General features: G+C 45.1%; 1 protein-coding gene across 1 annotated transcript; it reads left to right on the forward strand.

The window, feature by feature from the left end:
• The first annotated feature begins 5,950 nt into the window (after window positions 1-5,950).
• Window positions 5,951-7,001, forward strand: LOC119292967 (dirigent protein 21-like). The gene is made up of 3 exons (XM_037571599.1): window positions 5,951-6,323; window positions 6,427-6,619; window positions 6,996-7,001. The coding sequence occupies exons 1-3, from the start codon at window positions 5,953-5,955 to the stop codon at window positions 6,999-7,001; spliced, it is 570 nt and encodes a 189-aa protein (XP_037427496.1). The 5' UTR covers window positions 5,951-5,952.
• The last annotated feature ends 7,605 nt before the right edge of the window (window positions 7,002-14,606 follow it).

Here is a 14,606-nt window from a genome sequence, read left to right on the forward strand (position 1 = left end):
CTTTGAAACAATGTATGTTTAATGAAATATCTTCGCATACATCCATCAAGCGTTTATCTTTGTTCTTATATGGATTTTATAATTACATCTAGAGTAATATATTGTCAATGAATTATATATGAAAAAAGTTTAGAGCATCTGTTGTTCGTTGCCCTTGCTACTTTTACATTCGATCCATATATGGTTTGTCTGGAAACGACTCCTATTTCCATCAAAATGTTGTTTTTGGTGTTGATGACCACAAGTTGTGACTTACCGCGTAATTTCCATAAAATGAGCAAAATTTAACAAAAAAAAGGCAAATTGATGCAAGCTACCTCTTGCTGCAACTCTATTACCAATTTCTCACCCCTAGCGTTAATGAACATTAAGTGTGTAACCCTACGGGTTCGAGAACATGCAGACATGACCGAGACACCTCTCCGATCAATAATTAATAAAGGAACCTGGATGCCCATATTGACTCCCGCATATTCAACGAAGATCTTAATCAGTTTGAACCACGATGTCAAGGATTCAGTTAATCCCGTGTACAATTACCTTTGTCTCGCGATCTTTTCCTGCTCGAGATTCGATCGTCGGTAACGCCATACCTAGTTCAATCTCATTAGCGGGAAGTCTCTTTACTCGTTTCGTAATACAATATTGTCATGACTAAACTCATTAGATACATGCTTGCAAGCTACTATCAATATCGTGTTACCGAGAAGGCCCAGAGATATGTCTTAGTCCGACAGAGTAACAAATCCCAGTCTCGATCCATGCAAAAAGTCTTTGATTCACGCTAAAGAAGCATCTCAGGTGGGCTCATACACATCTCAGGTGCATATATATATGCACAAAGTCTTTGATTCACGCTAAAGAAGCATCTCACATAAATATGTGTGTTTACCGAGCTTGTATTACTAATAATTACGTAATCCTTTCATGTCATGATCTTTTTATAAATATACGAAGGTAAGGGAAATGTGTTAGGACATGAAAATTACAATGGCCCCACGACATGATTATAATTTATAATAGATTTTGGTGTCTTTTGTACATATAACATGTACAAACACCCCACGACCCCTCCCCAGGGCGACACCAGTAGCAAATCCACACCGCCACTCTTCTTTCCAAAGATGACACCAGCCGAGGTGCGGTGGTGCTGGCCCAACGCGAAGTAGCCGGGTTCATGGATGCCACACGGAAACCCGTGGAGCGGCTGGGACGGGCCCATCGTGGATTACGCGCGCAGCATCCTAGGCAGCATCCCTGGTCATGCGGAGGTAGAGCTCCCTCGAACCGGCCGATGGGATCCCGTAGCCTCTCTGGCAATGGTTGGCCAATGGTGGCACCAAGATCTGTGTCAGTTGTTCAAGTGGATGTCAGTGGCGCTATGAGGGGTCATCGAGGGATGTTGGTTCCCTGACAGCAATCCGGCGACTGCGCGCATCATCAGGGGATGGCCCACTATGGATCCAGGCAGCTACTAGTTCAGGGTGGCGCGAATGCGAGTGAAATTCCTATCGGCCACATTCATGGCGGACGATGGTGGCATCTTGGCCATCATCTCCTTGTTGAAGGCATAGTTGCTTGTATTCTTGGTCATCTTGTTTCGGCTGCTCCAGGGAAAGCCCTAGATCAGGGCCTCCCGGATCCAATGATGATGGGCCCTTCGCGGCCCTTCTCCCTCTTGGGGGCATCGTCTTGGAGCAGATACTGGCTGGAGGGGGCAACAGGAGGAGTGGTGTTGCATCTACCGCAACGACGACGATGACAGGTAAACGCGGCCTGGAGCGGTGGAGCCTTGGTGACGTATGCGTGTTGATGGACGTGCACAGGTGATTGCGTTGTTTGGCATCATGGTTGAATCGACGACATAATGGTCTGACAAAGTTAATGCATAGGTCGCTCCCGAAGATCGGACGACGTAAGAAGGTTGCGGCTGGTTCTAGAGCGTGTGCATGCGATGAGTACAGAGGATTTGCCAGGCCAGTTGGTTCTCTCTTTTTTCCAGCCGGTGGCTTGGTGAGGCCATCGGATTAGATGGTGTGTGTTGATGCAAGGTCAAGGCACATCATGAAGTGTGTAGGTGTAGCGACTGTCGTTGCCATGAAGTCGACTTCGAGTTGATCCTTGTATTTGTTTTGTCGGGTCTGTTGAGTAATATAAAAAATTGGTGTGTGCATCGCTTGATGCACAGGCCGACGGTGATCCATCTTTAAAAAAATGTAACATGAAAAACAATATTGTGTCAAAAAAAATTGTTCATTTTCCCCTTTAATAATGGTGTACTACTTAGTATTACAAAAAATATTTGCCAGCAGCATCGTGTTGTGATCAGCTAGACAAAGTTTCTCTAGAAAATAATGGAATGAACTAAATTTGTATCCCATAGGGTTACTATGGATGCTTGTGACGAAGCTTCAGTTAGTAGAGATAAAAGATAGAGAATCCTCGTCACTAGTTGATCACAAAATGCATGATCACCGTCCAACGTAGAAAACACATTATAATTAGTTGTTCACTTACTTGGACTAATGGAAGGGATCGACTAATTATGGCTTCTCCTATCTACACAGTTAACGCTTCCACATGTGTTGATTGGATTTATTCAGCTCGAAGTTGACTTCGAATGGCATATTCGGAATCCCAATTAATGTGAGATGCTTTCTATATCATGTGGGGCTGAGCAATTAATGCACTTATCGTTTCGAATCGAAGGAGGCACATCTCAGTATAATCACGTGTCAGGAGCACATAAGCATGTGATCTATTTTGCCTCTCGAATCATGTCTCATTAACACGGTTACACATGATACTAGGTTTCTAATGGTTGGTCTTATAGGAAAGTAACTTATTTTTTTATGGCATAGTCAAAAACTAACTCTATAAATATGGTCTCTTTCATTCATACCTAGTACTTACTCACACACGTACTAGTAGAGAAATCCTCATCCTCTTTGTAGGTCGAAAAATCATAGTGATGGCGGACAATAGTGAGAGGAAATGTAAAGAAAAATCTGTGAAATTCATGAATCCAACTTAAAAAGGGTTTTGTATACACGTAAATTTGAAGTATACCCAATATCGAAGACCATAGACTTCATAAACTTCAACTTAAGCTTGTAAATCTGTACAGCAGTAGAATATTGTCTTCTGGTTATTTAAATCAAAAGATACAAAATCTCATAAAGGTGTGATAGTGATTTTCATTTGTCATTGCTTTTAGACTTGGAAACACAATTTCAATGTCTCTTTGCTTATGCGAGACTTGAGGAATATGCTTAGTGGTGGTTTTCTCAACAAAAGAACCACCACCAGATTTGTGGATCTGGTATGTGCAGCTCTACAATCATTAATTATATATGGCTAGAAACAAAAAAACTTCTATGAGGAGCTCCTAGTTGACCACTAACTGTGTACGCAACATGCTGCAACATCTGGAATGCGAGAAGAATCAAATTCTGTTTGTGATGAGCATTTAATGCAGTTGGACTGTACTGCCTAGATAAGCATATAGTTGACTACAATAGCGTGTGGGCTCATACACATCTCAGGTGCATATATATATGCACAAAGTCTTTGATTCACGCTAAAGAAGCATCTCGCATAAATGCGTGTTTTTACCGAGCTTGTATTACTAATAATTACGTAATCCTTTCATGTCATGATCTTTTTATAAATATAGGAAGGTAAGGGAAATGTGTTAGGACATGAAAGTTACAATGGCCCCACGACATGATTATAATTTGTAATAGATTTTGGTGTCTTTTGTACATATAACATGTACAAACGCCCCACAACCCCTCCCAAGGGCGCCGCCAGTAGCAAATCCACACCGCCACTCTTCTTTCCAAAGATGCCACCAACATAGGTGCGGTGGTGCTGGCCCAACACGAAGTAGCCGGGTCCATGGACGCCGCACAGAAACCCGTGGAGCGATTGGGGCGGGGCCATCGTGGATTACGCTCGCAGCAGCCTAGGCGGCGTCCCTGATCATGCGGAGGTGGAGCTCCCCCGAACCGGCCGATGGGATCTCGTAGTCTCTCTGGCAATGGTTGGCCAATGGTGGCACCAAGATCTGTGTCGGTTGTTCAAGTGGATGTCAGTGGCGCTATGAGGGGTCATTGAGGGATGTTGGTTCCCTGAGAGCAATCCGGCGGCTGGGCGCATCATCAAGGGATGACCCACTATGGATCCAGGCAGCTACTAGTTCAGGGTGGCGCGAATGCGAGTGAAATTCCTATCGGCCACATTCATGGCGGACGATGGTGGCATCTTGGCCATCATCTCCTTGTTGAAGGCATAGTTGCTTGTATTCTTGGTCATCTTGTTTCGGCTGCTCCAGGGAAAGCCCTAGATCAGGGCCTCCCGGATCCAATGATGATGGGCCCTTCGCGGCCCTTCTCCTTCTTGGGGGCATCGTTTTGGAGCAGATACTGGCAGGAGGGGGAAACAGGAGGAGTGATGTTGCATCTACCGCAACGACGACGATGATAGGTAAACGCGGCATGGAGCAGTGGAGCCTTGGTGACGTATGCGTGTTGATGGACATGTACAGGTGATTGCGTTGTTTGGCAACATGGTCGCATCGACGACATAATGGTCTGACAAAGTTAATGCATAGGTCGCTCCCGAAGATGGGATGATAGAAGAAGGTTGCGGCTGGTTCTAGAGCATGTGCATGCTATGAGTGGAGAGGATTTGCTAGGCCAGTTGGTGCTCTCTTTTTTCCAGCCGGTGGCTTGGTGAGGCCATCGGATTAGATGGTGTGTGTTGATGCGAGGTCAAGGCACATCATGAAGTGTGTAGGTGTAGCGACTGTCGTTGCCATCAAGTCGGCATCGAGTTGATCCTTGTATTTGTTTTGTCGGGTCTGTTGAGTAATATAAAAAATTGTTGTGTGCATCGCTTGATGCACAGGTCGAGTGTGATCCATCTTTAAAAAAAGTGTAACGTGAAAAACAATATTGTGTCAAAAAAACATGTTCCTTTTTCACTTTAATAATGGTGTACTCCCTCTGTTTATATTTAGTCCGCGTATTAACTTTGGTCAAAGTCAAACTTTTGATACTTTGACCAGGTCTATAAACAAAAATATTAGCATATACAATAACAAATCGATAACATTAGATTTATTATTAAATGTACTTTCACATCATATATATTTGTTATGGTAAATGATTAAATTGTTTTCTATAAACTTGGTCAAACTGTATGAACTTTGACTTCAGTCAACTCTAATATGCAGAGTAAATAAAAATGGAGGGAGTACTACTTAGTATTACAAAAACATTTGCCAGCAGCATCATGTTGTGATCAGCTAGACAAAGTTTCTCTAGAAAATAATGGAATGAACTAAATTTGTATCCCATAGGGTTTCTATGGATGCTTGTGACGAAGCTTCAGTTAGTAGAGATAAAAGATAGAGAATCCTCGTCACTAGTTGATCACAAAATGCATGATCACCGTCCAATGTAGAAAACACATTATAATTAGTTGTTCACTTACTTGGACTCATGGAAGGGATCTACTAATTATGGCTTCTCCTATCTACACAGTTAACACTTCCAGATGAGCTGATTGGATTTATTCAGCTCGAAGTTGACTTCGAATGGCATATTCGGAATCCCAATTAATGTGAGATGCTTTCTATATCATGTGGGGCTCAGCAATTAATGCACTTATGGTTTAGAATCGAAGGAGGCACATCTCAGTATAATCACGTGTCAAGAGCACATAAGCATGTGATCTATTTTGCATCTGGAATCATCTCTCATTAACACGGTTACACATGATACTAGGTTTCTCATGGTTGGTCTTATAGGAAAGTAACTTATTTTTTATGTCATAGTCAAAAACTAACTCTATAAATATGGTCTCTTTCATTCATACCTAGTACTTACTCACACACGTACTAGTAGAGAGATCCTCATCCTCTTTGTAGGTCAAAAAATCATAGTGATGGCCCATGCAAGCCATGTCTTCATTTTCCTTACCTTCTCAAATTTAGCCATAGCCATGGCCACCCTTCCAATCTCATATGACCCTTATATAGGGAAGTGTAAGAGTAGTTGTGAGGAAGAGCTCAATCTATCTTTGTACCTCCACCAAGTCGCTAGTGGACCAGCCCACAACCAAGAAATAATTCTCAACCCTGGCTTTGAGAACTCGTTCGGTATGGTAGCCGTTAATGACTGGGAGATACATGCTGCCCCTGATTCCACGTCAAGTATCATTGCTCGGGCAAAGGGAATGCATATCCAGGCTACCAAAAGTCAGGCCAATGGCGTTGCTTGGTTTCTTCCTTTCAGCATGGTCTTTCAGGATTCAAGGTATGTCCATGCAGGTTTAAACATGCAAGAATTATTTGTACGTTCAATATACAATTATTTTCTGGAGGTTTAGTTTTTCAAATTGTTGTTACAATTTTAATAGGTTTGGCGGGTCTACGTTACAAGTGATGGGGGCAATTACTAGTGCAGATGGTGAGTTTGCTATTGTTGGTGGGACTGGAAAATTGTCGATGGCGCGTGGTACTGTGAAGTTCATAGCAATCCAGGCGCAAAGCAGCTCCATAGAGAACTACAGAAAAATTGATATTCATGCATTCTACACACCCTCCCTGACCGTAAGTTTAATTGGTGTCTGCACTGAAGTATAATTGTGGTATATATATTATTTCCTATTTGCTAGCCAGTTTTGAGAAATTAAGTTTATAAATCTATTATATAGGAACCATATCTGTTGATGTCAAGAAAAACGTCTACATGTACACATAGTATATCTTTTATACAATATAGAATGATCAATACGTATTTGAAAGAAGAAACGAAAAACAAAACAGAAAATACAATTTTCACTTTTATCGAGTAACACTATTTTTGAAATATTTTTAGACACTATTTTTGTTTATTAGACGAATAATAGGTGTCGTAAATTTCATAGTGCTTGTTTGATTCCTTATTAAGGAGTATGCTAACAACTTATTTGTCTACCTTTTACAGGTCTAGGACATAAAGAACAAACATGCAGCGCTTCAGCTCGAAACACGAGCAAGTAATCATGGAGAAATAAACTATGTGTTTTTCCGTTATTGCTAGTAGTACTATCTAGTTATAATATGAATGTTGGGGAAGACCTCCCATTATTTACTTTGAAACAATGTATGTTTAATGAAATATCTTCGTATACATCCATCAAGCGTTTATCTTTGTTCTTATATGGATTTTATAATTACATCTAGAGTAATATATTGTCAATGAATTATATATGAAAAAAGTTTAGAGCATCTGTTGTTCGTTGCCCTTGCTACTTTTACATTCGATCCATATATGGTTTGTCTGGAAACGACTCCTATTTCCATCAAAATGTTGTTTTTGGTGTTGATGACCACAAGTTGTGACTTACCGCGTAATTTCCATAAAATGAGCAAAATTTAACAAAAAAAAGGCAAATTGATGCAAGCTACCTCTTGCTGCAACTCTATTACCAATTTCTCACCCCTAGCGTTAATGAACATTAAGTGTGTAACCCTACGGGTTCGAGAACATGCAGACATGACCGAGACACCTCTCCGATCAATAATTAATAAAGGAACCTGGATGCCCATATTGACTCCCGCATATTCAACGAAGATCTTAATCAGTTTGAACCACGATGTCAAGGATTCAGTTAATCCCGTGTACAATTACCTTTGTCTCGCGATCTTTTCCTGCTCGAGATTCGATCGTCGGTAACGCCATACCTAGTTCAATCTCATTAGCGGAAAGTCTCTTTACTCGTTTCGTAATACAATATTGTCATGACTAAACTCATTAGATACATGCTTGCAAGCTACTATCAATATCGTGTTACCGAGAAGGCCCAGAGATATGTCTTAGTCCGACAGAGTAACAAATCCCAGTCTCGATCCATGCAAAACAACAAACACTTTCTGAGATACATTAGGGCGCCTTTATTATCACCTAGTTATGAAGTGACATATGATATCCACAAAGCATTCTTACGATATCGCCTACAAGCGCTGCTCTTGCACCATGGGAGAACGAAAAACAGCTAGGGCACCCAGACACACCAATCGTTTGTACAATCTCCATCAGTGGTGCTGCACTATCTAGGGTTGCTGCGATGCGCGACTGGATAGCTCCAACCGAGAAGACTTTCATCGAACGTTGTTCTGTTGCCACTTTTAAATATCTTAAAAGTCCACCACAATATTAATTTTGATGCTTGATGAAAGAGATGTGGTAGAGGCTTCAAATGGTGGATGGTGGTTTGTTGATAGTAGTGATATAGGACAGAATGTCTAATAGTGGTATTCGACAATACACAGACCATGATCAACAATGACGATGCCGCGGCGGACAATAGTGAGAGGAAATATAAAGAAAAATCTGTGAAATTCATGAATCCTACTTAAAAAGGGTTTTGTATACACGTAAATTTGAAGTATACCCAATATCGAAGACCATAGACTTCATAAACTTCAACTTAAACTTGTAAGCCGTACAGCAGTAGAATCTTGTCTTCTCGTTATTTAAATCAAAAGATACAAAATCTCATAAAGGTGTGATAGTGATTTTCATTTGTCATTGCTTTTAGACTTGGAAACACAATTTCAATGTCTCTTTGCTTATGCGAGACTTGAGGAATATGCTTACTGGTGGTTCTTCTCAACACAAGAACCACCACCAGATTTGTGGATCTGGTATGTGCAACTCTACAATGATTACTTATATATGGTTGGAAACAAAAAAACTTCTATGAGGAGCTCGTAGTTGACCACTAACTGTGTGTGCAACATGCCGCAACATCTGGAATGTGAGAAGAATCAAATTCTGTTTGTGATGAGCATTTAATGCAGCTAGACCGTACTGCCTAGACAAGCATATAGTTGACTACAATAGCGTGTGGGCTCATACACATCTCAGGTGCATATATATATGCACAAAGTCTTTGATTCACGCTAAAGAAGCATCTCACATAAATATGTGTGTTTACCGAGCTTGTATTACTAATAATTACGTGATCCTTCCATGTCATGATCTTTTTATAAATATACGAAGGTAAGGGAAATGTGTTAGGACATGAAAATTACAATGGCCCCACGACATGATTATAATTTATAATAGATTTTGGTGTCTTTTGTACATATAACATGTACAAACACCCCACGACCCCTCCCCAGGGCGACACCAGTAGCAAATCCACACCGCCACTCTTCTTTCCAAAGATGACACCAGCCGAGGTGCGGTGGTGCTGGCCTAACGCGAAGTAGCCGGGTCCATGGATGCCACACGAAAACCCGTGGAGCGGCTGGGACGGGCCCATCATGGATTACGCGCGCAACATCCTAGGCAGCATCCCTGGTCATGCGGAGGTAGAGCTCCCTCGAACCGGCCGATGGGATCCCGTAGCATCTCTGGCAATGGTTGGCCAATGGTGGCACCAAGATCTGTGTCAGTTGTTCAAGTGGATGTCAGTGGCGCTATGAGGGGTCATCGAGGGATGTTGGTTCCCTGACAGCAATCCGGCGGCTGCGCGCATCATCAGGGGATGGCCCACTATGGATCCAGGCAGCTACTAGTTCAGGGTGGCGCGAATGCGAGTGAAATTCCTATCGGCCACATTCATGGCGGACGATGGTGGCATCTTGGCCATCATCTCCTTGTTGAAGGCATAGTTGCTTGTATTCTTGGTCATCTTGTTTCGGCTGCTCCAGGGAAAGCCCTAGATCAGGGCCTCCCGGATCCGATGATGATGGGCCCTTCGCGGCCCTTCTCCCTCTTGGGGGCATCGTCTTGGAGCAGATACTGGCTGGAGGGGGCAACAAGAGGAGTGGTGTTGCATCTACCGCAACGACGACGATGACAGGTAAACGCGGCCTGGAGCGGTGGAGCCTTGGTGACGTATGCCTGTTGATGGACGTGCACAGGTGATTGCGTTGTTTGGCATCATGGTTGAATCGACGACATAATGGTCTGACAAAGTTAATGCATAGGTCGCTCCCGAAGATCGGACGACGTAAGAAGGTTGCGGCTGGTTCTAGAGCGTGTGCATGCGATGAGTACAGAGGATTTGCCAGGCCAGTTGGTTCTCTATTTTTTCCAGCCGGTGGCTTGGTGAGGCCATCGGATTAGATGGTGTGTGTTGATGCGAGGTCAAGGCACATCATGAAGTGTGTAGGTGTAGCGACTGTCGTTGCCATGAAGTCGACTTCGAGTTGATCCTTGTATTTGTTTTGTCGGGTCTGTTGAGTAATATAAAAAATTGGTGTGTGCATCGCTTGATGCACAGGCCGAGGGTGATCCATCTTTAAAAAAAATTGTAACATGAAAAACAATATTGTGTAAAAAAATGTGTTCCTTTTCCCCTTTAAATATGGTGTACTCCCTCTGTTTTTATTTAGTCCGCGTATTAACTTTGGCCAAAGTCAAGCTTTCGACACTTTGACCAGGTTTATAAACAAAAATATTAGCATATACAATAACAAATCGATAATATTAGTTTTATTATTAAATGTACTTTCACATCATATATATTTGTTATGGTAAATGATTATATTGTTTTCTATAAACTTGGTCAAACTGTATGAACTTTGACTTCAGTCAACTCTAATATACAGAGTAAATAAAAACGGAGGGAGTACTACTTAGTATTACAAAAACATTTGCCAGCAGCATCGTGTTGTGATCAGCTAGACAAAGTTTCTCTAGAAAATAATGGAATGAACTAAATTTGTATCCCATAGGGTTACTATGGATGCTTGTGACAAAGCTTCAGTTAGTAGAGATAAAAGATAGAGAATCCTCATCACTAGTTGATCACAAAATGCTTGATCACCGTCTGATGGAGTCATGTACCTAGGGTAGGGTCACAGACCTGATCTAATTACCCTGCCCAAGGACACCCTTAGAAGAGATCACCTTCCAGTCGACCTACGAGGGACTCACTCGACTGACTTGAAGGACTCGACCACGAAGACTCACTCGACCACCAGAAGGTCAAGAGGCACTCTGCACTGCAACGGTCTGTAATTAAGTAGACTTTATGATAGTAAAGACACTTTATGTGGGTAACGCCCCGGACTTAATGTACCTTAAACCCTTCATTACGTGGGTTGGCTGGGGACCTGGCACACTCTATATAAGCCACCCCCCTCCACAGGCAGAAGGGTTCGGCACCCTGTAATCCATATACAGATAATCCACTCGACCGCCTCCGGGCTCCGAGACGTAGGGCTTTTACTTCCTCCGAGAAGGGCCTGAACTCGTACATCTCTTGTGCTTACAACCTCTCCATAGCTAGGACCTTGCCTCTCCATACCTACCCCCCACTCTACTGTCAGACTTAGATCTACGACAGTTGGTGCCCACCGTGGGGCAGGTGTTTTAGCGATTTTGTGGAGAAGTTGCGATTCTTCCGAGTACTTTCATCATGGTAGCTGCTGGGGTTTTGGTCGAGGGTCGAGAGATTCGTCTCGGTGCTCTCACCTTCGTCGCCGACGACTCCGCCTGGCTCCAGGAGGCTCCACTCGACGTCGATGCGCTCCCCGTCCGCGGTGCGACGCATTTTCGCGCATGTGTCCGCGGCGTTCTGCTGCGGCAACCGTCGACCCCATATCGGTCGACTCCCCTATCGACCACCCTCTCGGTCTCCCGCCAGCGCAAGCGCTCGGGTCGGTCGAGGCTTCAGCGGTGGGTGAGACACGCGGTGGCTCGCCAGACGGCCACCACCCAAGTTGCGGCAATCGAGCCCGACGAGTCTCTCTACGGCATGTTCGATCTGTCGACTGGCTCCGTAGAGACTGCATCCGAATGCGATAGCAGTGATCCAGCGGCGGAAATCCTGATGGTCGACGGGCCTCGCAGCCCTCCTGGCTTCGCCCGTGATGGTGGGGCAGGCGACGGAGGCGACCCCGCACGAGACCACGAAGAGTACCAGCCCGAGCCACTCAACTCTCTGCAAAGAGAGGAACTTCGCCGCAGGAACATGGATGCCCTGCATACTCCCATCGCAGGAGAAACCCCCGAGGCTCGCGCCTTGGAGGAGGCACGTTTGGCCAATTTGGCCGAACGCGCTCGCCTGGAGAATCTTCAGCGAGCACTCGACGAGCGCGCGCGGCAACGAGTTCCCGACGCCAGTCGACGTCAACTCTTCCCGCCGACTCAGGTCTATCGAACCCCAATCCAGAATTTAGCAGCTGCGACCCGTATAGCAGAGTCCATCCAGCCCTCTTAGTCGGAAGCTGGCAGAGGCTTGATGCAGATCAGGGATCTGCTCTGGGCAGCAGGAGATCAGAATTCAGCCGTGTCGCAGTCGCGCAACAGAATTCACAGTCGATCCGTCGCTGCGAATACGGTTCAGTTGGCTCACAGTCCCAGATCGCCTCCGCGGCGTGAAGGGCGCGAGAATCGGCGAGACCAATATGGAGACCGACACGACCGAGATGATAGGCGCCGAGTGCCCACTTCCCCTCCGAGGGGTGGGTCTTACGCTCCTCGGCAGCAAGATGACAGACGTCAGCTCAGTGCGGGGCGAAGAGTTCCAGTCGACCCCAGAGAACCAGGCTTCGACGCGCGATCCATTATCGTGCAAGGCTTGGTCGACCGGAACAGAGCCCATCGAGGTGGACTCGACAGAGATGCGCCCACGAGCAGTGGAGTGCACGTTTCTGGTCCGGAATGTTTCAGCAGAGCTATCAGAGCCGCAGTGATTCCTCCCAATTTCAGGTTGGCAACAGGAGTCAGCAAGTTCACCGGTGAGTCTAAGCCTGAAACTTGGCTTGAGGACTACCGAGTGGCAGTTCAGATTGGTGGTGGGAATGACGAGGTGGCCGTGAAGCATTTGCCCCTCATGTTGGAAGGTTCTGCCAGAGCGTGGTTGAATCAGTTACCTCCTAGCAGTATTTACACTTGGGAAGATCTGTCCCGAGTGTTTGTCAGAACGTTTGAAGGAACTTGCAAGCGACCGGCTGGATTGACGGAGCTGCAAGTCTGTGTGCAGAAGACCAATGAGACTCTCAGGGAGTATATTCAGAGATGGATCACTTTGCACCATACTGGTGGCAGTCGACAAGTTCACCAAGTGGATTGAGGCTAAACCAATCAAGAACCTTGACGCCGGTACTGCTGTTAGCTTCATCAGGGAAGTGATATTCAGATATGGAGTCCCGCACAGCATCATTATGGATAATGGGTCAAACTTTGACTCGGAAGAGTTCAGGGATTTCTGCAACTCTCAAGGCACACGAGTCGACTACGCTTCGGCCGCCCATCCGCAGACGAATGGACAAGCAGAGCGAGCCAATGGCCTGATTCTCAAGGGATTGAAACCCCGGCTGATGCGTGATCTCAAGCATGCAGCTGGAGGATGGGTCGACGAACTTCCCTCGGTGCTTTGGGGACTGCGGACCACACCTAATCGGTCGACCGGAAGAACTCCATTCTTCTTGGTCTACGGAGCTGAAGCAGTCTTGCCGAGTGATCTTCTCCACAATGCTCCTCGAGTTGAGATCTACAACGAAGCAGAAGCTGAACAAGCGCGGCAGGACGCAGTCGACCTTTTAGAGGAAGAAAGGGAGATGGCTCTGATCCGATCGACCATCTACCAACAAGATTTGCGTCGTTTCCACGCCAGAAATGTGAGGGGTCGAGCCTTCCAGGAAGGAGATTTAGTTCTCCGAGTGGATCAGAAGAAACATCACAAGCTTGCTCCTTCTTGGGAAGGACCCTTCATCGTCACCAAAGTTCTCCACAACAGGGCGTACCATCTTTACAACGTCGAACATAATATCGACGAGCCCCGAGCTTGGAACGCGGAACTACTCCGCCCATTTTACACTTAAGTTTATCACTCGGATGAGTTGCAATAAAGTACTCCTGTAGTTCATGGATTTCAAAATAATAGTGTCATAGTTCCTCCATAATTTTTGTCACTTTTTATTTTTGTCCAATAAAATTTTCCCCTCAGTGGGTGACTTAGCCGCAAATCCGTTTCGCCTAAGTTTGTAAAAATCCTTACCGAATGGTGAGCCAGACTCCCACTCGGAGGCTTAGCTGCGAATCCGTTTCGCCTAAGATTAAATAAAATCCTACCGAGTGGTAAGCCTGACTTCCACTCGGGGGCTTAACTGCAGTCCAAGTACTCGCCTAAGTTATAAAAATCCTACCGAGTGGTAAGCCAGACTTCCTCTCGGAGGCTTAGCTGCAGTCCAAGTACTCGCCTAAGTTATAAAATTCCTACCGAGTGGTAAGCCAGACTTCCACTCGGAGGCTTAGCGGCAGTCCAAGTACTCGCCTAAGATATAAAAATCCTACTGAGTGAAGAGCAAACCTCTCACTCGGGGGCTTAGCTGCAGCCCAGTGCTCGCCTAAGATATAAAAATCCTACCGAGTGAAGAGCAAACCTCTCACTTGGGGGCTTAGCTGCAGCCCAGTGTTCGCCTAAGATATAAAAATCCTACCGAGTGAAGAGCAAACCTCTCACTCGGGGGCTTAGCTGCAGCCCAGTGCTCGCCTAAGATATAAAAATCCTACCGAGTGAAGAGCAAACCTCTCACTCGGGGGCTTAGCTGTAGCCCAATGCTCGCCTAAGATATAAAAATCCTACCGAGT

This window comes from Triticum dicoccoides, chromosome 4B, assembly GCF_002162155.2.
Source record: "Triticum dicoccoides isolate Atlit2015 ecotype Zavitan chromosome 4B, WEW_v2.0, whole genome shotgun sequence".
Taxonomy (NCBI): Eukaryota; Viridiplantae; Streptophyta; class Magnoliopsida; order Poales; family Poaceae; genus Triticum; species Triticum dicoccoides.